This window comes from Gavia stellata, chromosome 2, assembly GCF_030936135.1.
Source record: "Gavia stellata isolate bGavSte3 chromosome 2, bGavSte3.hap2, whole genome shotgun sequence".
Classification (NCBI taxonomy): Eukaryota; Metazoa; Chordata; class Aves; order Gaviiformes; family Gaviidae; genus Gavia; species Gavia stellata.
Window position 1 is genome coordinate 18987525 of NC_082595.1, and position 24028 is coordinate 19011552.

General features: G+C 41.5%; 2 protein-coding genes across 2 annotated transcripts in view; both read left to right on the top strand.

The window, feature by feature from the left end:
- Positions 1–1618: 1618 nt before the first annotated feature.
- GLO1 (glyoxalase I) lies at positions 1619–9994 on the top strand. Its single transcript, XM_059834980.1, has 6 exons — positions 1619–1722; positions 2902–2984; positions 4379–4519; positions 5347–5414; positions 6540–6629; positions 8740–9994. The coding sequence occupies exons 1-6, from the start codon at positions 1642–1644 to the stop codon at positions 8826–8828; spliced, it is 552 nt and encodes a 183-aa protein (XP_059690963.1). The 5' UTR covers positions 1619–1641; the 3' UTR covers positions 8829–9994.
- A 5292-nt stretch (positions 9995–15286) lies between these two features.
- Positions 15287–24028, top strand: part of BTBD9 (BTB domain containing 9) — a 131873-nt gene continuing 123131 nt past the window's right edge. Inside the window, exon 1 of the mRNA XM_059835012.1 lies at positions 15287–15433. Within this exon, the coding sequence (XP_059690995.1) occupies positions 15352–15433 (82 nt within the window). The 5' untranslated portion in view covers positions 15287–15351. The remainder of the gene's footprint in view (positions 15434–24028) is intronic.

Below are 24028 nucleotides of genomic sequence, written 5' to 3' on the forward strand. Positions count from 1 at the left end.
CCTGACTCTCCAAACACCTGTCTGGTGGCTCAGCTGATACTTTCACACTTTTCAAAAACCAGTATGAACTCCAGCTGGCTACCTCTCCTAGTTGTAACAGCTGATGTGCTTTTACATTAAAACTTCCTTTCCTCCCCTCCCAGGTGCTCTAAATCTTGTCTACAGGACCTGTTCATGCAAAAAAAAAAGTGAGTCTGGTTTCCAGCACAGGTCTTAGAAGGTAGGAGAATGAGATGAAGGACAGAAGGAAAAGCGGAGGATCCCCAAGCGTAGAGCAGAAGGGATACCGACTTCTGGCTCTCTTCTGAAAAGCTGAGATGCCTTAACCGGCACCTCGTCTTTGGCAAAAAGTTGCAGGTAAAGCGCCTCACCGACCTGGCTGAAGCTATGCCTCACAACGCGGGGAAAGGGGAGCAGTCCCCAGCAGCCCAACCGCCGGCCCTTGCCCCCTCAGAGGGCAGAGCAAGCGCTGCTAACGTCTGCCGCGAGGAGATTCCTCCGCGCCAGCCCCCCGCAGCCAGGTGTTCTGCCTCGGTGCTGGGGCTATATAGCGCGGCGGAGGGAGATGGTGAGCCGTGACGGGTTAGCCGTTACTCAGCCCCGTAACGGCTGCGGCACTGCTCGCGCTTGGGGCTCACCCCACGCTCCCGCCGGGGAGCGGCAGCCGCTGGGGCAGGGGCCGCGCTCCCGCCTGCTTCCCGCCTGCTTCCCGCCTGCTTCCCGCCTGCTTCCCGCCTGCTTCCCGCCTGCTTCCCGCCTGCTTCCCGCCTGCTTCCCGCCGTCCCTGCGGCCTCACGCAAGCCCACCCAAAATTCGACCCCCAGAAGCTGAACTGTAATTCTCTCGTAAAGACCGTGTGGGGCACCAAAGAGCTCTACGCAGCGATGCACGCGAATTGATATCGTAAGTTCCCTTGCTCAGGGTTTGGTTTTAAATGTACCTATGGAAGTTACTTAAGTAACGCGGTGAGACTGCTGCACTGTAAAGGTGCTTTTCTCTCAATTATCAAAAGTGAATTTTTTTTCCAGGGTATTCAATCCTGGTTTTCATACTGAGTTTCTGAAAGATTATTCTTCTCTTTCAGACCGGAAATAGTTGTTTATACTAAAACATCACTGCGTAACTCCAAAGGGTGTTAAATTGGAAGTCTTCTCCCAGCGTCCGTAGGCAAAGGCAGAAACCAGCACCTCTCAATACCACAACGAGCGCACGGCGGGTACGTCTGCCAAGAGGGCTGAAGGCGCAAGGCCCAAACCACCCTAAGATGCCGCCAGACGTAAGGATTTACAGGAAAAGCACCATTCCATTGGAGCTGGATACCCACGCCTGCTTTAGGCGTTTGTGTGGTACCCTCTGCTGCGAGCGGCAGCTAGCGGGACGCATCGGCACATCAGCGCCGAGGATCCATGGTTTCATTCCGCGCTTCAGCTAATTAACTCTACAGTCAGGGGACTCCTTCCTATTAACGCTTATAGCAACGAACAGGCAGCACTGCAGCTGATCCGATACCTCCCCAGCACCCCGCGGGCGTCCCGCCACACAGCGGCCCGGCTCCAGGGACGCCCCGCGGGGCGGAGCGGAGCAGAGCACTGCCTTCCCGCGGGCGCCAGCACCTTCTTCTCCTCCTCCTCCTCTCCCGACATGGCGGCCCCAGCAGAGCTCAGCGGCCTCAGCGATGAAGCAGCCTACGGAGCCTGCTCGGAGCCGGATGCCAGCACGAAGGTGGGGTGGATGGGGGTGACGAGGGCTCCCCGGGGCTGCGGCAGTGCCGGTACCCCTCTTCCCGCCCCCCCCCCAGCTCTTTGCCGGGCGGACGTGTGGTGGCTGGGAGGCGGTATGGGGCCGGGGAGCGAGAGGGGTGGCCGGGGTTTGCTCGGCAGGGAGCTGCCCAGACGGGGTGCGCCGCCCCGCCTTGCGTGGGGAGACCGTCCCGGCGTCGGCCAGCCCGGCTCGGTTTCGCGTTTTGTGGTGAAGGGCGGACCCGCTGGGCCGGTCGTTGTGAGCCCCCGTCCTCTCCCGGCCGGGCCTGCTGTGGCGCAGGCAGGCGGGTCGGCGCCTCTGCTGGTGCGCTGAGCGTCGGTCGGGCTGGAGCTGAGGAGAGCCAGCGCCCGCTCTGCGCTCCGCCCGCCGCGGGGTCACCGGGCGCTTCGGGGGCTCGTCAGCCAGCACATGCCAGGGTTGCAAGAACAATCCCCCAGAACACCCCAGGGAGAACCTTGTAATTGCATTTCAGTTCTTCTACATCTGTCTTTTTTTTTTTTTTTTCCCAATACACCTGTCAAGGCTATCGTACATTCACTTTTCATCCACTTAGTTCATTAGCCTTTCGTATATAAAGTTACCCTGCGGCTTGAGAAAAATCCTGTTTCAGAATTGCAGGCCGGTTTTGCTGCCAAAATATCATCAAGCTTGACAAAAATTCAACACCTATGTGATGAAATAATAAATATAATGAGTTCAGGTGATGAAATAATAAATATAATGAGTTCAGGAGTTTAGCTTTATTTAAATTCTGTGTCTGCAGTGAGGCCCAGTATCAAATATTCATATGCCTAGTGTGCTTGCATGCAAAGTGGTTCATGTGTAGTACAGCTCCATAAAAGAATAATAAAGATAAGAATTATACCCTTCTTTTTGATACCACTGATAATATATATTGAGTGATACCAGTGGTGGTATCGTTTATTTATTTTAAATGTTAGGTTACAAGGGCATGTTTATTTAACACAAATCTGTATGTGTAGGATCAGGTTAAGAGGTTTTATTAACACTTAATGTAGTACTCTATTTGTTACTTCTAAAACTGCTAGTTTTAGATTCATTATTAACTGGCATCTTTGTTAATACCCATAATTAAATTCCAGTTGATGTATAAATAATAAACCTTTTTTTTTCCTCCAGGATTTTTTGTTGCAGCAGACAATGTTAAGAGTAAAGGACCCTAAGAAGTCACTGGACTTTTATACAAGAGTTCTTGGAATGACGTGAGTAGAAGTTGTATGCCACAATAAGTTTGTTTTTTTCCTACTGTTCTTCTGAAAAGTTTTTGTTATTTTGATGTAATTATACTAATTGGTTTAACTGCATAAACAATGCTGGCCCATCAGCTGATGCCCAGTTGGACAGTCTGGCAATCTCTGAGAATTCCCACAGCACAGTTAATGCCTAAGCTGCAAATGAGCTAATATTGGCCTTGACTAGAAATTTCTTTTTTTCTTAAATATGTCATTAATTATCAGTGTACACCTTGCTTACTTCCTCCTCACTGAGCCTGCTGCTTAACTGGTAACTTTTATGACAGTGCTTATAATCGAGAGTTGTTGCTATAAATCTTGAAATTAAATTTTCTACTAGTCCTCAGAGGTGGTTTATGACCACCTCCCATCATAAGAGACCAAGGCAATGGAAGCTGGAGACAAGGTCCAAACTCATTGTTTTGGAGAAGGCTGTTGGGAGGCAGATGCCCTGCAGTACCCTAATGAGTTTATGCTAAGGCTCTGTGCACATTCTTGACATTTGAAGTGAGTTATTTCAAAACAAAATTCTAGCCTATTTTTAAACATCTTGAAGTGAGTCCAGACTATAGTAAAATAAACTACTTCCACTTTAGTGAAGATGTGGGTGTGGGAAAATAAAAATGAAATGCCTACTAAGCTGAAAAGGAAATTGGATTTGTTTTCCATAACTACTTGTTCTGGTTAAACGTCCTACATAAAAATGGTTTGAAGTATGCCCACACCATCTCTGGAAAGTAGGTGAAAATAGAGATGTGTCAAATATTTCACAGGAAAGTGGGTAACTTCTTGCATCTAGTAAAAGGGTAAATCTCATAAGCAGCTTTTTCTTACCTGAAGTATTTTTTTAGTTGATAAAATCAATTTCAAATGTGACAATTTAATTGTTATACCTAGCTATTGAGATTGTAAAAATATTTCATCTAAAGGTATGTTTGTTTTTTAATCCTGCTGTTTTCTTAACTTTGGTGCCCCTGAGCTCCCCAGCAGGAGTAAGTTTCAAAGTAAATATTTTTATTCCTTGGTGATATTTTAAAGTGGATAAACATAAAGAACTTCCTGAGGAAATATGGACAAGTGATGGAGTGGCAACCTCAAAACTTGAGCCTTTGAACTGGCTTTGCGATTGAGTTACTGATAGTTTGGCTTTTAAGCATCTGATTCTAATTGTTGTAGGTTTGTAATGTGTTCTGGAATGTTTCTATGTGATAGTTCAAAATGTAGCTATTTTAAGATGTGGATTACAGTCAGAAAGGCAAAAAATCACAGCAATAATTCTTCCATGGGAGAAGTATCTTGGTTTATTTGCAAGGTACCTGATGACCTTTTTGAGTTACTGTTTCAAAATAATTGTTGCCATTTAGACTGCTTCAAAAATTTGACTTTCCTACTATGAAGTTCTCACTCTATTTCCTGGCATATGAAGATAAAAATGATATCCCGAAAGATAAAACTGAGAGAACAGCTTGGACCTTCTCTAGAAAAGCTACACTTGAACTGACACAGTAAGTATTAATACAATGAGACATGACGTTTAGCTAACAATGGTTAAATGGGAGTGGGTGAGTGTAAATCCTGTTGGATTGAATAAATGTAATCATTGCTGTGGAAACATCTTCCTGTCATATATCCTTAAAATATGGGTGAGGTCTTGGATACTTGGCAAGTTTAATCTTTTTCTTTCCAGAGGTCTTTCAAACTGCTAGGTGAACAGTGGAACCTAAATACAAAATAATGCTTGCTGTATTTTGAGTATGCATGCCATCTGGGTAGGGAAGCCACAGAATTTAAGAAAACCCAATGTGGTTAGAACTTCCTTTGGATCCCCTGAGCATCCTAATAATGGATAACTGTTGCTTTTGGAATCTAATCAAAAGAGATGTTACGTCAAAGCATACACTTCCCATAAACAGGACAATCTGGTTAACGCTACTAGTCATTGTAATTGTGCAGAAAGAAATCTCCCACATACCCCTGTCTTGCTTAGCTTCAGGACCTGCTACCCTCGCTGTTTGTTCCCCAGGGATGGGCAGATAAACTGACTCGTGCAGCGCAACTTTCTCTCTAATCTGAATGACACAGGAGTGTCTTCTGATTCATTCAAATGTAGAATGTGAATACTAGCGAAGGGCTGTGAACATGACTGGCTTAGTCCACAGATTATCCCTAGGACCTGTGACTAGGAAAAATCTTAATAGTTTAATGAATGCAGCCAACAGCTGAAATTCTCTGCTTTCTTAGGAGAAACAACTTATCCTCCTGAGGAAACTGAACACTTAGGATTTGTTAATTTCGATGCTTTTCTTCAATATGTAATAATTACTTCTTACAGCAACTGGGGCACTGAAAATGATGAAAATCAGTCTTACCACAATGGCAATTCAGACCCCCGAGGATTTGGTAGGTCTTTAGTTTCGTGTTTGTAGTTTTTAAGCTTTGGTTTATTGTGATTACGTTTTTTTTCTCTTATGTATTTGGAAAAAAATGGAGTTTAAAATGTTTTTTAGAAAACATCTATATAAATACTGTGCAAGGGTTATTGGGTAAGTATATGCTGTAGGCTTTATTTTTGTGAGAACTAATAGAGGAAATGTTTTAAACTTGTATGGATGAAAAGACTTTTCTAGTAGGTTACTTTGAAGAAAATGTACTAGCACTAAGAAAGAAGGGAAATTGCATCTCATCCTTTATCTGTCTTCTTCCAGCATGTATGCTGTGAAAGATCATAGGTAAACAAATGTGTTTCAGAGTAATGAGCCACAGTTACGCTTTTTATAAAGAATTTAATGTTTTGGCAAATAAACACATGCTAATAGTAACTACTGAATGAAGAACAGTAATTGCTCTTACGTATCAGATTATCATGGTGTTTAGATGGATTTACATTTGGATTTCTATTTTATAATCCACTGGTTACCCATTTTAAGCTAGAATGAGAATTCTATTTGTCTGTAGCACTGAGGATAGTATTTGTGCGGCTTGATTTGATGTTTTGAGTGCTTGAAAGGTCACTGGCTTGTGAGATAAGTTTCACATTCAATCTAGCCACTTGACATTTAAAGCTTCTGAATTGATTTGTAAGCTCAGGCCTTGCATAGTGCTAGTGGTAGTCTCTACAAATACAGCATTAATGATAAACTCCTTGTACCATTGAACTGAGCAAATGCAACAAAATTCTGTTATGTGGACATGCTTCGAGAAAGGAAATACAGGTAAAACAGTTTGAAAATCGGGTTTCTTTTCTTACTCTAGATAATATTCTCATCTAAACAATATGAGATATTTTAACTCTGAAGTTCCTATTTTAAAAGGCATTATCCAAAAGCTAACTTTCTGAAGGAGAATAATGTTCGCACCCCAAATGCTCTTCTTTCTGGAAGCAATGCTTTTCTTGTATACAATCATACCTTATATGAACTACAGCATGTAAACTTTTCGCACAAGATGAAATGCTGAGCAAACTTTTTCCTAGAACACCCAGCAATACTCAGAATGCATTTCACTCTTTTTTACCTTGTTGCCCAGGACACATTGGAATTGCTGTCCCTGATGTCCATAAAGCTTGTAAGAGGTTTGAAGAACTAGGAGTGAAATTTGTAAAGAAACCAGATGATGGTAAGTCTTCATCAGAAATGTAAGTCAATTTTTTTTTCCTTGTTTTTAATATATTCTGCCTAGTAGATCTTCCTGGAAAGCTCAGTAATACGTTTCTAGTAGTTGTCACTGCTTAGAAGGTGCTAGAACCAGTCACCCCTGCACCCTTTTACACAATGGGCAAACCTGACAATAGATCCATCTCAGTAACAACAGTTACTCAGTCTAGGTACTTGCCTTCTGTATGTAGTCTGACCTTCACTAAAATTCATATGCTCTGTTGATGTCATAGTTTACAATGTGTACTACTACCTAGAGCTATTGCAGAATTTACTTTAACATGGATCAAATTCACACATTTAGCAACTGTTTGGTTCTTATCATATGAAAATAAGATGACTCAGAAGACATAATTACTTCCACCCCTTAAAACTGAGTAATTCTTGACTTTTCTGGCTATTTTTATTTAAAACCATCTAATGCCACCTACTAGCTATTATGATTTTAACTGTTCTGGTAGCTTTGGTAGAAATAGCCTCGTTAATCTATATTATATTTGACTTTTACAACTTTTAGTAAAAAATGCATGATGTGTAGCTCAAATGTCTAGAGAATACATAAACAAAGAAGGTCTATGTCAAAATAGCCTAAAATGCAGAAATCAGTGGTGAGAAGTCTTTCATTTTTTCAACTGAATTCTCTTTCACGAAGAGACCTCATGAGAGTTTTAGGACCGATGTGTTCAAAAATGGACATCTAATACTTAGCAGCATGCACGAATCTGTGCTACTTCTTCCTTCTGACTATAGAAACTAGACTGTTGCCTGTACTAATAGTGCAGTTTTTTTAGTTTGAAAGTAACATTAGTACATGAAGCTTCAGTTTACACGTATTGGAATTGATCTTCTAGATTCCTTGCTAGAGGAATAAGAACAAGTAATTGAGAAGAGTCTCAAGTGCTTTTCATCTTATTCACTGTGTTCTCAGCTGAAGTAAATGTAGGAAGTGTAGCTGAGAACTTAACTTGAACACAGATTTCTTGATTTAAGAATAGAACTTAGTATTTCTAGCATTTTGGAGTTTCTGAGCCCTTTCTAATTTGTTCAGCACCTGGTGAACCTTGAGAGAGTTGAAGTGAGAGCTCCTGACTTGATTCTCTATCGCTGCACGGCTCTAAGTATGTAGGAGGGGAAGCTTAGACTGCAAATGGCACAGATCACAGGAACAAACTCTTGAAGCAGTCAGGGTGGGGAGAGAAAAAGCTGGTTTTCAACATTAAGAAATAAAATTGATGCAGCAAATGCCAAGGAGGAGGAGGAAGTTTTGGACTTCACGTTCATTGTTTATGGAGCAGGCTGAGAGACCTAATGTTATTTTTTTTCCTACATTACTGAATCAAACATCTATTATTCTCTCAGAGAATACATTAAAACTAGAATACATTAAAAGTAGGTTAGTTCTGTTATAGTAAATAGCCTAATAGAGCAAGTATAATTATAAGTGGGTGGTTAACACTTTAACATGTTAAACTGTGCTATCCTGATCTACTATTGAGGACAACTTTTGGGGACCCTGTTTTAATGAGTAACATTTTTTCCAACAGTAACATTTAAAACATTCCTGCCCTGCATTTCTGTTCTACAAAGTGATGCAAATGTGTACTGTAAACCACATCAGGGTGAAAAAACAAGCAAAAACCAGTAACATAAAACTTAAGCGTGGAGGCAGAAATGATGGGAGATGAACAGAGCAGAGGAACACAGGAGTTTATACTGGGAAAGCCAGTTCAAGAAAATATGTCAAACCATCCCAGAGCACAAATATATTTTTCTGAATTTAGAGGATGAACACTTACAGGGGCATATGCAAAAAACTTCAATCAACAAAAGATAGAATTTCAAAGTGACTTCAAACTACAGCTTTGTTGAGAGTAAGATTGACAATTTAGAATACAAAGATCTAATGCTGATTAAAAACTAATCTGGATATTTTCAGAATTAGCTGTCAAAATTTGAACTAATTCTCATGCAAAAGGGAAAAAAAGGAAAGTATTTTTCAAAGTAGTCATATTTAACATTAAGAACTAGTCATGTAGTCTTAACTTTATCTTTTTTTTTTTTCTCCCTAATAGGTAAAATGAAAGGACTTGCATTTGTTCAGGATCCTGATGGCTACTGGATTGAAATTTTGAATCCTAACCACATGGTGACTCTCACTTAGTTCTAATGAAGTATATAATATAAGAGATGCACAATTTCAGTCCCCTGGAGAAAATCTGTAACAGTGTTTGTGAAATTCTCGCTTAATGGAGAGGCATCAGTCGTATTCAGAGTCTCCTCTAAAACTATCTCCTGGGACCTCACTGTACTTGAGTTCCTTTTTTCCTGTGCTGTGATGCCACTGCAATTTGCCTCCAATTAGAAATACTCAACTATTTTTTTGGAAGAGTGCTTACATAGATGCTCCTAGTGAAGTTTGATTATGTTAGTATTTCACTAAACACTATCAAAAGATAAGTGACCAGAAATTGACTGCATCTCACACTGTTTAGATTTAAACTAACAACAACAAAAAAAATCCTGTGTTACTACTGATGAGCTTCAACAAGGAGGAAAAAAAACCCCTTCAGAATATTTTTTTTATGAAGTCAAAAGATCCTGAAGGTTTCATGCCCTATCTTGTATACTAGAAAATAAAATGTCAGACTAATTTTGACTTGAGTAGTAGTACGTTTATGAAAGTCCTAATCTTACTTGCATTATGCCAAGCAAAACTCTGTACGGAACAGTCTTAACTAGCCTTGCCTGGAACAAGAAACTTTGTGGAGGCAATAAATCAGTCCAGCAGAAAGAATTCAGTCTTTCAGCTTCTGGGTGGTGATTGACAGCCAAGATAAGAGGTCTCATAGTTGCTACCTCGCAGTGATCTTTCTTGTCTCTTCCAACACTAGAAAGAACTTGCTCGTAATTTTTGTTTTGATGAAAGTCTGGGGCTGTATTTAACTTAAATGCTCTGTATGTTCTGCATTAGGGATTTAATGAAAAAGAAACAAGTTTCCTACTAGCTGACGTTTTGATCTGCACTCTTAAAATGAGTGCTGGTTACTGAAATGATGCCTGTAAATAGCAGGAAAACATGTAGCATCTACATATATTACAGAAATTACTTGATTTTATGCTATTCCACCTGTTATGAACAGTGTAAAACATGTCCAGTTTTGAAATCCTGTTGTTCCTTCCAACAAGGAAAAAAAACCTTCTGCCCTGTCTTCCTGTGGTGTGAGTAGCACTTAACTCCTACGAAGTCTTCAGTTATGTGACTATTGAATAGTGTAATGGCATTGCAGTTCACTTCCAAATAAAGCATTCGTGCAAACTACAAAATAATTTTAAAGCAGTATGACCTGTTGCTTTGCTAATTGTTGAATCCTAGATAACTGAAAGGCTTTTGTTTTGGTCCGTGGATTCTTTTTTGAGAAGAAATCTGGTGATAAAGATAGACTATGAATTGGGAATACAGTAGTGAAGATAACTGTGTGACTTGATTAGCAGGATGTTTTAGTAACTTAATGAAAATATGCAGAGTTAATAATAACAGTTAATAAATCCCTGGCTTATAAGTTAAAAAAAAGTAGAAAGTATTGCATTTGATTTCTGCTATGCTAATGCAGATGTTAATGAATTAAATGCCAAGTGTTACTGTCCTAGCTCCTTATCTGAAAAATCCTTAATTTCTGTCTGCCTCATCTTAACAAGATAGCATATATAAACTCAGTAATTTTACAGAGCTCCACAGGAAAAATCATTCGTAAAACTTAATCCAAGATATTTGGTTTACCCTTGGAAATTAGTAATATAGATTATATGCTTCATCTGACCCTTAGGTGTTTGAAAAAGGATTGTGAAAACTCTTGCTGTGCTTAATACCCTCTACAGATGTGCAAGCAATCATAAATTCATTGGAAGGTAGACATAGTAACTCAAAAGATAATATTTTTTCAGTTTTCTGTTTGTTATATGCAGCCACCCTGATACTTTAAATTGTCATTTGTATGATATTTTCTGGCCGGTCTCTACAGTGTCTACAGATACTGTGCTTTAGGTTGTGCCTTGTAAGTGTTATTCATATACAATAGATTGTTTCCCTTCTTGAGTAGTTGCCAAGTTGCCTTTTTTCTGCAACAATAAACACATTGGTTATGGTTGCATTCTCTATTTCTGCCCTACTATACTTGCAGAACTAATACCTACTCTTTTCCCCGTCTTATTCCTTGTGCGGTTGATTATTCTCCTGTATGTTAGGTCATTTTGATAGGGACAATATAGTTACTACTGTTCGGAGTGAGATCCCCTGAGTAAGTAAGCTGTCTTAATAGCTCTCACCGCATGATCTCATAGTCGTCTTTCGCCCAGATGTGAGGCTTTTGACATTGCACCCCCTGCCCCAAGCAGGCTAATTTCAGCTTTATGAAATGGCAAAGATTTTCTTGAATGCTGGGTTAGTTTTATGCCAAGTTTATTAAGCAGAAATGAGGAGCCAGTTCAAGACTCCTTAGTTTCTTGAATGAGTAAATAAAGCCGTTCCTTTTAGCAGAAAGCTAGGTTGGCTCAGCTGACTCATGAAGCCTCACCCTGCTTTAAAAAAAGGTACACGATATTGCAGCATACTGTACAGCAGCAATTAAGAAAACTCTTAATTTGAAGACTTGTAGGATAACTTTAGTATGGTATCTTCTGAAGTTGGTAGGGTAAGAATAGTGACAAGAAGGATGAGAGCTACAGCAAAGAGACAAAGCACTCAGTTGATTGCAGCTTATACAGTTTAGCCATCAAAAACTATGGTTTTCGTATACATCCCTTCTGCTGGTTTTCTGAAATAGGAACTTAACAGGAAGTAAAGCTCAACAGAAGCACAAGTGCCAACTGCTGTTCCTTACCATTCAGAATCTCACATTAGATTGTGTGAGTAGAAAAATTATTTACACTAATAGTCTAAGTGAAGTTGTCTAAAACAAAGTTTTATTTCAGTCAATACAGATACATCATCTAAAGCTTTATGACCAAGGCGCTGTTAAGGAGAATCTCAAAATTTTACAAGGATGTGAGTTGGTGGTTCACATTTTATCAACATACAGTGTTTTATTCAGACGTGTTTTGCTACACTTCAAAGCACAGGTGTGACTGGAAAAGCTACTGACCCACTTGTAGGGAATCCAGTAATTAAAACCGGGGTAGTTCATAAATCAGATGAGTAAGTCAAAGGGTGTGCATAGGTAGGTCAGTGGATAACTACACAAGGAGGAGCACGCCATGTCAAATGTTTTCTGCTTAGTACTCAAAAGTTCCTCTAAGCAGGTTTGCTAGTCTTAGAATGACCCTTGGGTTTTTTTATGTGCTTTTCAAAGTGTAGACAATGCGATAGATGATGAGGTAATAAAGAGGAAACTAGTAAAAAAAAAAACAGTGGCATTTACAAACTAGTTAGAGCAGTATCATGAAGTGGGCAAGGTATGGGTTTTTTTACAAAAAAAAAATTACTGCTGCTTGCCATACTGAGAACTAATTAAACCCACTATTCTTGGTTACGCAATCCAAGAATAAGCTACTGAAGAAAAACACGTAATGATGATTCTTTTAGCCTGCAACAGATGTTAAAGATTTTAGATGTAAAAACTTTCGGAATTACTTGATGTGCTCACTGATTACAGACTGCTATTTTTACTTCTTCCAAAGTAACACTTCTTTTCTGCTTAAGTCAAGCATGGAATTAAATAGCATGTAGTGCTCTGCCACTTGGAGGGCCTAAATTTAGCTTCATGCAGTACAGCAGGAATTAACCTAATGGTCACATAGAGACAAGCCCATGTTCTCCTTACAGATCAGAAAAGGTTCTCATTAGGAAAGCAGAAGACATACTGATTGGCAAGGGACTGGCAGGCACACTGTTACACTTAACGAAAGGAAACACCTATTTTCAATGTAGCTGAGTACCAGCAGATGTTGACGATGGAGAAGGTTGAACATCAGCTGTTGTTTTATAGGGCCTGGGCATTTCAGCGTCCCTGTTGTCTGAACCAGTGCCCAGTTTCTGACAAATGCTGGCAGGGAGGTTGCTGCCCGCAGGCAGGAGCATGCAGCCATAAAGGTCCCATGCACTCCTACGTGGGACACCGCTATTTTAAGACCCGCGTAGAGAAGCACCATTGGGGCTGCAGCGGCCGCCAGGCTCTCCCTGCTCGCCGAGCGCAGGGCGCACGCCCGGGGCGGCTCGCCGCCCCCACCCTGCCGCTGAGGTGGGCCGAGGCGCGGTGCCGGCGGGCAGCCCGGCCTTCCAGCCGCCCCAGGCCTCGCGGCTCCCCTGACTGGGGGCAACGGGAGAGCGACCCACTGCGGACGCGCCCGCGAGCCGCCCCTGGCCCTGCCGCGGGGGCCGAGCCCCAAGCGCTCTTCTCCCGGTCCAGCCCCGCCTGTGCCGCTCTGCCTCCCGCCGCCTCCGCTCTGTGGCCGGAAGAGGAAACCAGCCGCAGCGCGAACGGAACTACGGAGGCCGAAGCGAGCCCGCGCCGCTCCCGAGGGTGCTCGCCTACGTCAGCACGCAGGAGGACGGCTGCTGTTGCTAAGTGATGTCAGCGCGCCGGTTGACGTAGCGACGGCGGCGGGGCTGGGGGTGGAGGCCTTGTTGTCGGCGGGGCCGGTGAGTCCCGGGGGAGGGTTGCGGTCGGGCGCGGCGGCTGTGTCCCCCCCCTGCGGAGCGGGTTCGTGACGACCGGGCAGTGGCTCCTGAGGCCTCCCCCGCGGTGGGCTCCGGCCCTTCGGTGGGCCGACGTGCTGCCGCCCGTGGCTCCCACCGGGCGCAGACAGGTCGACCCGGGGGCGGGTGGCGGCGCGGCGGGCGCGGGCCGAGGAAGCGCCGCCGCCGGGAGCGCGGGCCGCCCCCGGGAAGCAGCTGGGCGCGTCAGGCGATGAAGGATCTCACACGAGTGAGGCGCCGTGTTGCGGAGGCGAGGGAGCGGGGAGGCCGAGCGGGCGGGGGTCGCCTCCCCGGTGCCTCCGGACTTGGAAGGCGGCTTCTGGGGAGGCGGCGGCCCTGGCTTCCCCGGGCGCGACCTTGGGCGGATCGCTGGCTCGCGGCCGCCCTCTCTTCCGTGGGTGTGAGGCGCCTGCTTCACCTGCCTTCCCCTTTGCCTGCCCCTGCGCTTTGCAAGACCCTCTTGTGGCTTTTTTTTTTTAATATATATTACGTCAATATTTTGACGCTTTGGTAGTACATACAATATTTTCACAGGTTCTTCTGGGGTCTTGGTACTTAACTACTCTTGCAAGTTACACATTGCTGTGATTAATTGAAATTACTTTTGACTTAGAAGAAGCTGTCATATTATCAGACTTCAAAAAAACCAACTTGATGTTAACTTGTTAGCAATCTGTCTGTAATCTTGCTTGCACAGCAATGCTCTTTGCTTGTGTTATTTTTAAAGCAAAGCACACAGACCCTTCCCAAAGCCCTGTGCTGGGATTGCTGAATTTTTTACGTGTTTTAAGATTTAATTTGAGCCTGCTCACAATGCAGGTGTATTTGGCATGTCTTCTGCTACGAATCTGTAAATCAGGTGCTTGAAATACACTGTTCTGTTGGGGTCTGTTCGCTCATTTGTCTAAAAAAAAAAAAACCCCACAAGAATTTTCATAAATGGCTTTTGAATACATTTTGATAATACAAACCAATTTGATAACATACATTACTTTTAGGAACAAATATTTATGTATTGCATGTTATTCTCCAAAACCAGGATATGATCTTTGTCAAATACCTGTTTTCAATTTGCTGGATTGAGGTGTGCTTACTTTGCAGTTCATGAGACTACCTAAAAATGTAATTTCTTCCTTCTCCTCCGTTGCTGCCTTAAACATATACTTTAAAGAAGATTAGAGTGTCTCTTATGAGCGAATTCATAGATCAAGGTATCATCTGTTTAGCAAATTAAATACAGTTTATTTTTCCTGCTGGCAAGTATGATGGGAAGAATAACAATAATTTATACTTGCTGGGAGAGACTCATTATGTTGGTTATGTATTTAAACAAATAAGGCCTCTATATTTCTGTATTTCCTCACCCTACAGTTTTGTTTTGTTTTCCTGTTTGTAAAATTAAAGGCTTGCACAGGAGAAAGATCTGCAACCACCTGAAGTATTGTTAAAAAAAACAAACAAGAAACAAACAAAAAACACCAAAACCCCCCAAACCTTTAGCTAGGCAAGAACATTTAGAGAACTTTGGATATGTAGGGAATGTGTGTGATAGAGTTTGTATAGACCTGGTTTAATTAGGACACCCATGTGGGAAAACAGTGTTCTCGGGGACATTAATGCTGTAGCAACGATGTCAGGATGAATTTTTTGTGGCTTATAGTGAACAAATGAATGGCAATGTGTTTGTGATGGTTAAAAAAATGAATGGTCAAAATTAAACGATGATGGCTTAAAAAAAGGATTTTTAATGTTATGTTCTAATGTTATTAGAAGTTTTCCCATAGAATGGAGGGATTTTTTTAAGAATTTATTTCCACAAAAATTTTCACTGAGAAATATGCATCTTGCTTTTGCCATAGGCTGCGTGCCCCCTGTTTCTAATGGTATGTATTTCATCCGTTGTTTCAGGAAATGGTACAGTTGTTGCTGTGCAGCTGGATGTTGCTGAATACTGTTTCTATGAGCTTGCTCTTCAGTCTGTCTGTTGTTCAGAATGGCGAAGAACCCTAATTTCCAGGAAGTTGGTCATCTGCCTACAGGCTATGTCCACTGTAGATCTTCAGACAGCTTTACTGGTGAGTAGACCATGTATTTTCTTGAGATTTTAACGTAGCGTTTAGTTGTATACCATTTTAACCAGATTGTATCAAATGCATTAATATCAATTTTATGTGTGTTAAGAAAAAATTTGTACTTGCTATACTGTTCTTTGTACCTATCTAAACTTATTGCTGCTCTTCAGTCAGAGAAATACGACTCTGAGCAGAACATAAAACGTTAGCATTGCAGCACTTAAGTAATGGGAATGTGTTTGCAGATGAGCAGTGCATAACTTTCTATGTGCTTTAAGTCGAAACACTTTTGGTAGTAATTGTTGTTTAGAATGCTGTTATTGAATGGTGTGGTTATTTACCATTAACCAGAGTTAACATCTGCTTTTCTTTTAATCCTTTAACAGCAGAAGGGTTGGAGATGAGACTTAAAAGTTATGTGAATTTGCTTGATCTTTCATATTCTATATCTATAAATTCGTACTGCACTGATTACATTGTTATTATTGGATACTAAGTATTAGAACATGTATTTTTTTCCTGTTCTGTTACAATTTTCATTCATAGTCAACTTTGTTATTGTTATTTAGAAGTAAAAAGGAACTTCTGTAGTGAGGGTTCTGACAGAATCAAAGTATTTACTTGAGTTATACTCTTTGTATGTTGACATATTTACTAAAAATTCCTATTTCGTGAGATGTTAGCTTATTGTACCAGAACTTAGGAGAACAAAGTATTTTTGTACAAAAAGACATGTGTATATCCATTAAAAAAACAAACCATATGGTTTGAAACAATGGTGTGTTTGTACAGTAGCCTTACTTTCACACATACTGTGTTCTGTGAGTCTATGGTAGTAGAAATTGTAATTAATATTTTGCTGGAATTTATTTAAAGCATAGCAAAATATTTTATGAAATAATGAATTACAAAAAATTTATATACTACTCAAATCCTTTCCAATTAATTGATAACCAATTCCTATTTCTAGATAAAATAGCAGTTTAAGAGAATGATATTTAAGAAAATTCCCTTTGTGTAATTCTGACAGAATCTGTATTATCTCTATAGGTACAAACTGGATGATGAAGGAATTAAGTGTTTCAAGGGTATGAGATTAGTTGCTCGGTGTTTATAATCCAGACTTCATAAAATTTTTAATTCTAGCAATAGTCTGTTTACTTGCATTTATTTCTAAAGTTTCAATAGGGTTATCAGTTATGTAAACATTTTTCACTTATTTTATATAAAAAAATTTCCAAATTATTCATGAACAGTTTCTTAAATTCCTTTTTCTGTGCTTGGTATAAAAACTTTTCCATGTTTCATTGAAATAGCACTGCCTGTCAGAGCACTTCTAGTGATAGTCCAGGTGAGGGGGGGGCAGGAAGTGACTTTGTACCAGTCTTTATTGCAGCTCTGGTTTGAGAGTTGTTTAGTAAAGATGTCGCAGGGGTTTTGCTGTTGTTGCTGCATTTTCTAGATCACATTTTTATATGTCATAGCATGTTACAGACTACTTACTAAAAAGAAGTACAGCAAGCTGAAAACTGTGGGCGTTTTGTTGTTTTTCTAGACATGACACATACTGTGTAGTATTGCATATTGCCTTATGTAATAAGAACTAGGCTGTGTTTTTCACATGCTTACTGTTGTACCAATAAGCGTGTCTTCCGGTGGGGTCTTGGACAGAAGTGATTTGTAGGCCTCGTAACCTGACAGATGCCTTTTGAGATTGTTGCAGTTTTAGTTGTGCTTCAAACTCACTGAGAAGACTGTTTTGTTTTGTTTATTTCTGTGGCACGAACAAAGCTGCAGCAGCTGACTCCTGAAGCAGTTAATTAGCTCTGAATACCTCCTGGAAATAGGTTATGGTGCTGGCAAGAGGCTTGTAAATGGCTTGGCCTTTTGTTCTGAAGTTGGTTAAATGTTCTTCTTTGACTGCCAGGAAGAGTAAACACCTGTATTCTCTGAAAGGGGTGACATTGTTTCATGACAGAAGATGCCAGAGGGATCTTCAGGAAGGGTTTTGCCAAGCTCCCAGCAGCATCCATCTTTTTAAATCATAAATAATACTCTCAGTTGCAACTAGAAAAGTGTAGGTTTAACTATATGGGGAAGTTGTGAGCTCATAACAACTTGACACAATTAAAGCAGTGTATTACTCTTTACTTCCTCAAACAAGAAATGGGCAGATCACTTCAAGGGTTGATTGAATTTGTACCATTAATCCAGCCTGGGAAGATCTGAAGTCATGCATTAGTTGGTTCTGTATTTTGAAGGCGGGACTGCTCTCGCTGGGCTGCTTTATATGGAAAATCCACAATAAAGATGAAACTTGCTTTGGAAATGCATAGTAGTAAACAAATAAATGAGTTTGAGTACTTCTTCAATATACTAGTGTTACCCACAGAAGGCACGTACATGGTTTTCATAAAGTTGCCAGTTTCCAACACTTCGTGTCATTCAAGCATCTGAAAGGCTCCTCAGCCAGAGGCTTTAGCCATCATTTGAGTCCTGTATTCCCCGTGATCAGCATGTTCTTGTTCGAAACTGGCGATTTAGAATAGTACATTGTACCAGTAATTTGGAGAGCATTGTACATCGAAACAAATTTGTCTTGCAGCTTTCACACAGGGATTTCTAAATTCCTACTTCCATCGCTTGCTGTAGTTCCAGGGTCTTGATGTTCATAAGGACTGGCATCATCAGCTTGTTAGACTTTGCCCTCTTCTATACACTGATTCTTGTTTAGAGAGAGGTTTATATATGCTTGAGAGGGAAGGTACTTTTGATTTTGTTTATTTAACCTGAAATGGAAACAATTTTCCCTTGAACTTGATACCAAAGACTTAAACAATTTAGTTAGCATACAAAGAACAGACCCCTTTTGTGCAAACTGTGTACAGATAAGTTAAGAAGATACTGCATCACATAAACTGAATATGTGTTGGTTTTCCTGGAAACGGGCTGGCTGTGGTGACTGGCTGTATTGGGTTATGTTGATGTTGTTTACCTTGAGATAAACAGTATAATGAGATGTAGCACCTTGGAGGAGCTTCTGGGTCTCCTGACAATGACTGATATACAACCTTGAGACTTGGTATTGTCTACATACCAACAGCAAAGTCAGTGAAATGCCCCAAATGGGTGTCCTAAGGCTGACCTACCTCATTATAATGTTAAAACCCACACCTCCTAGCTAGAAAAGCCCCCAACCCAAATAAGCCCCCTACTCTCTGGGCATGCACAGTGAATTAAAAGAGAACTGTATCTTTAAGATGAAGTAAGAAGGATACTAACCAATAGTTAGCTAAGGGCTGGGAGCAGTAGGTGTAAGTAACTTTGTTAACTGTTTAAATACTTGTCATGATTTCAATTGGGTGTGCATGCTAGGAGGAAAAATCTCCCATGCACCCAGCGCTGCAATAAACCCAATGTCGGCTTTCTAAACCATCATGTGGTTTGGAGAGTTTTCTTGGTTATGTTTTTTTGGTAACAGAATTTGGTGACCCAGATGGGACCTGCTCTCCAGAATCTTGACAGACCAGAGGAATTGTGAGGACTCCAGCGCGTACTGGAGTATTTTCGGGGAGGCCCTCCAATTCCCTGGTCGTGTGAGTTTCCGCGACAGCTACCTGGGAGATTAACGACATTGGTTATAACTATTGGTATTAGTTGCTTACAAGTAAGTCGTATCTGAATTAAGTACGTGTTGTTAAGCTATAGGTATTGGAAGTGCACTATTGTCTAATATGTACGCTACTATGGGGAAGCCTGGAGTCTGGATTTTGGTTTGGTTTGGGTACACGTGGTAACTTTGAAACTTTGCATAATGGGAGCTGGACAGTCGACTGAAGGAGGAATTTCTTAAGAAGCAGTAAACTCCTGGGAAATATTTACCTTGTGTAAGGTTTCACTGAGAAAGTTGCACATCAAGGAATATTTCACCCTATATAAGGCACTAAGGGGTAACGCGTTAGGGATGATTTTGTTTCCACACTCTGGTCTGGTTTCTGGTTTATTGAGCGTACGCAATATTAAAAATAAGTGTGGAAACACTGGTTTGATTTTCAGTACCAAGATGGGCTTAACTGCTTCTCAGGAAACACTCACTTGTTCCCCTCTAGGATGCATCCTGAAATACTGAAATAAATTTGGAGGGAATCCCCATGACTAAGGATAAATTGAAAAGATACTGTAATCAATGGTAGCCGCAATATCGATTGGAAGATGGAGAAGAAAAAAAAAAGAAGGCCTGAAAATGAATCTTTAACCTATAATACTATTCGGCAATTGATGTTGTTTTGTAGAAGAACTGGTAAATGGGATTATGAGATTCCATATGTAGATTTGTTTTTATTTTTCTCTCTCAAGGAATGACTGGGAAATCAGAAAGAAATGTGGTTTAGTGGATTTTAAATATCAGAATGGGATGTATTTATTGGAATTTTTAAGTGCTTTCCCTTGGGTTGTTTATTAAAACATTGGAGCAATTTTGGGGGTGACCCCCTCACTCGGAAAAAGTTGGTAGATTATTGCAATTATTGGTGGCTATTGTATACTCTGGACGATCAGGAGAAATGGCCTAAGAACAGAAGTATAAAATACAATACCGTGTTTCAATTAATGTTGTTTTGTAGACGCAAAGGAAAATGGGATGAGATGCTGTATGTGAATTTATTCTTTGCATTATGGAATAATTACGATATATGTAAGGAATGTGGCTTGATTGTAAGTGAAAGTGGTGTATTGGTACTAGAGGCAGAAAATAAGAAAGTGCCTAAGCATTGTTGTTCAGCATGTAGCATCGGCAGGCAATGCAACAAATATAAAGAAAAATGGTAAGAAGAGGAGGACGTTGAGATGTTGGTTGCACCAAGAAGGGATAATGGGGCAAGGAGAAATGAGAAGGATATAGCAGCGCAGGTTGAAAGGGGGGCGAGCGGAAGGAAAAGGGAACAAAGGAATAGTGATTCGGATAGCTCTGATGTGGAAGAAGGTTTCAGTCTGGTAGCGGGTAGGAATAGGAGGGGAAATGCTCAGAACATACAAGCCCCTCTCAGGCAAGCGGTAGGACCAGACGAACCAGTTTGGGTAAAAGTGGTGGTTTTGGTATCATATTTAAAGTCTTGGAAGGAGATAGCAGGCATATACAGGGAGGACCCCAAACGGGTAGCAAACGTTATGGAAACTATAGTTGAAAATCAGGATCTGGATTGGAAGGATCTGCAAGTTAACTTAGACAATTTAGTGTCTTACAAGGAAAGAAGAAAACCAGAGAAACAAGAAGCTTAAAGATAGTAAGAGACTGGCAGCAGCCGTAGCCCAGAAAACTGGTGGTGTCAGATGACAGGGCTATCAGAGCTGGTCGGGGAGAAGGTTTCCCGGTGGAGCAGAAAGGACACTGGAAAACGGAGTGTCCACAGTTAAGTTGGCAGGGCCTTGAGTAAATGCTGAGGCAGGCTGTTAACATGATGATGTTAGATTCAGATTGAGGAAGACCGGGGGAAGAATCTGAACCCTTCCCAACAGAACCCCTAGTTATAGTAAGTTGGGGAATGAGAAAGTAAAATTTTTAGTAGATATGGGGGCTACTTATTCAGCATTGAATACATGCTAAGGGTAATTTGAGTAATCAAAGCACGTCAATTATTGGTGCCACAAGGCAGAAAGAAAATCAACCGTTTTTCCAGCCTTTGAAGTTTGGAATTTGGAAAAGGTTGTTAACCCATCCATTTCTCTATATTCCAGATTGCCCTATGGCGCTACTAGGATGAGATATGTTAAGTAATTGGAATACACAAATTACTTTTGAGAAAGGGAAAACCCAAATCCATATTCTTGAAAATAAAGCTTTGGATGCCCAAGTTTTTATGTTACAGAAGGAAGCCAAGTTACAGGAGATACCAGAAGAAGTTGAAAATGCTGTAACACCTCTTGTATGGACTTCAGGAACACCAGGACGATCTTGAGCAGCAGAACCGGTAATCATCCAGTTGAAACCAGATGCCAGACTGGTAGGACGGAAACAGTACCCAGTTAAATTAGAAGCAAGAAAAGGATTAGAACCATTAATAGAACAATTTTGTAAATTTTGGGTTATTAAAAGAATGCCACTCAGAATACAACACCCTGATCTTGCCAATTAAAAAGCCGCATTCAGAAGAATATAGATTGGTTCAGGACTTAAGGGCTATAAATCAAATTGTGCAGGACGTCCACCCGATAGTGACAAACCTGCATATTCTCTTGACCACCCTGAAGGAAACAGACAAATGGTTTACTGTATTGGATCTGAAAGATGCGTTCTTTTGCCTTCCGCTAGCCACTGGGAGTCAGGAACTGTTTGCTTTCGAGTGGGAAAGCCCTAAGACTGGTAGAAAAACTCAGTTGTGCTGGACAGTATTACCACAAGGATTTAAGAATAGCCCTACAATCTTTGGAAATCAATTAGCCAAAGAATTAGAAGACTGGCAAAAGATGCATAGGTGCCCAGGTGGCCAAGAAGGCCAACGGCATCCTGGCCTGTATCAGAAATAGCGTGGCCAGCAGGAAGAGGGAAGTGATCATGCCCCTGTACTCAGCGCTGGTGAGGCCGCACCTCGAATACTGTGTTCAGTTTTGGGCCCCTCACTACAAGAAGGACATTGAGGTGCTGGAGCGTGTCCAGAGAAGGGCGACGAAGCCTGTGAGGGGTCTGGAACACAAGCCTTATGAGGAGTGGCTGGGGGAACTGGGGTTGTTCAGTCTGGAGAAGAGGAGGCTGAGGCGAGACCTTATCGCTCTCTACAACTACCTGAAAGGGGGTTGCAGAGAGGTGGGTGTTGGCCTCTTCTCCCAAGTGACGAGTGACAGGACAAGAGGAAATGGCCTCAAGTTGCGCCAGGGGAGATTCAGACTGGATATTAGGAAGAATTTCTTTACTGAGAGAGTGGTAACACAGTGGAATAGACTGCCCAGGGAGGTAGTGGAGTCACCCTCCCTGGAGGTATTCAAGGAACGTGTGGACGTGGCATTGTGGGACGTGGCTTGATGGGCATGGTGCTGTGTGGTGGTTTGTTTTTTTTGTTAATGGTTGGACTTGATGATCTTACAGGTCTTTTCCAACCTTAGTGATTCTGTGAAATATCACCTTGCTGCAGTACATAGATGACATACTGCTAACAGCAAGTAACAGGGAGGATTCCATACAAAAGACAATAGACCTCCTAAACTTTTTGGGGCTGGCAGAGTATTTTTCAAAACAATTAGGCAATGTTAGCAAAGGATGGCCAGCATGTCTCCGAGCAGTGGCGGCTACAGTACTACTGATCCAAGAGGCCTGAAAATTGACGTTCGGGCAAAAGCTAACTGTATTTTTGCCCCATGCAGTTAACAGCAGTGCTAGAAGAAAAAGGAGGACACTGGTTGTCACCAAGCTGGATGCTGAAATATCAAGCCATTCTTTTGGAACAAGACAATGTGAAGCTGAAAGTAACCACGATCCTGAATCCAGTGACCTTTCTAACTATTGATCTTGGTGGAGAAGAATTAACTCATGACTGTTTGCAAATGATGGAACAGATGTATTCCAGCAGAGTAGACCTGAAAGACATGCCTATAGAGAATGTGGACTGGGACCTGTTCATAGACGGTAGCAGTTTTATGCGGAACGGAACACGGAAAGCAGGTTACACAGTGGGAACCATTAAGGAAGTAACTGAGACAAAGGCTTTGCCATCCAACGCTTCGGCCCAGAAAGCAGAATTCATAGCCCTGCTAAGAGCAATTAATCTACCTCGATTCGTGGCAATTATGCATTGCAAGGTGCAAAAATTTGGAAATAGCCCAGTGCATATAGGAAACTGTATGGTAGATAAAGCTGCAAAAGAAGCAGCTGAAGGTCAAATATTGCTAGTTTTGCTGGAAAGGGTCCAGAGGTTGGGACCTAAGAGTCCACACTATACAGCAAAAGACAACCAATTGGCTAATCTACTGAAGGTGAATAAACCAAGAAGGGTGGTGGGTGACTCCTTCACATCAAGTAAGAGTTACACAGGAAATTATGCGTGAATTGGCTAATAGACAACATGAAGAAACTCACTGGGGAATTGAGACAATGGTGGAAGCATTGAAAACACAAGTGCTAAGTGTACGAATGACTGTAATAGTCAAAAAGCATAGTGAAGAAACGTGAATTATGCTGGAATAACAATCCTCACTTACCCCAAAGACCTTTACCAGGGGTAACAAAGAGAGGAAACAGTCCAGGAGAATATTGGCAAATAGACTTTTCCAAATTACCGCGGCAAAATGGATACTGGTATCTTTTAGTAATGATAGATACTTTTTCAGTCTGGCCGGAAGCTTTCCCTTGTCGCACCAGCAAGGCAAAAGAAGTAGCAAAAATGTTATTTAAGGAAATAATACTGAGATTTGGCGTACCCATAGGACTATCTTTGGATAGGGGTCCACACTTCGTAGCAGAAGCTGTTCAAAGTTTAGCTAAAGCATTAGGGGTAAAATGGGATCTCCATGCTCCATGGAGACCTCAATCAAGTGGGAAAGTAGAAAGAATTAATCAAAGCCTAAAAAGACAAATAAGTAAAATTTGCCAAGAGGCTCAGATAAAGTGGC

Coding starts and splice junctions, on each gene's coding strand:
- GLO1 (XM_059834980.1), top strand. CDS start 1,642: ATGGCGGCCCCAGCAGAGCTCAGCGGCCTCAGCGATGAAGCAGCCTAC. Junction 1,723..2,901: donor AGCCGGATGCCAGCACGAAG/GTGGGGTGGATG, acceptor TTTTTCCTCCAG/GATTTTTTGTTGCAGCAGAC. Junction 4,520..5,346: donor GCTACACTTGAACTGACACA/GTAAGTATTAAT, acceptor TACTTCTTACAG/CAACTGGGGCACTGAAAATG.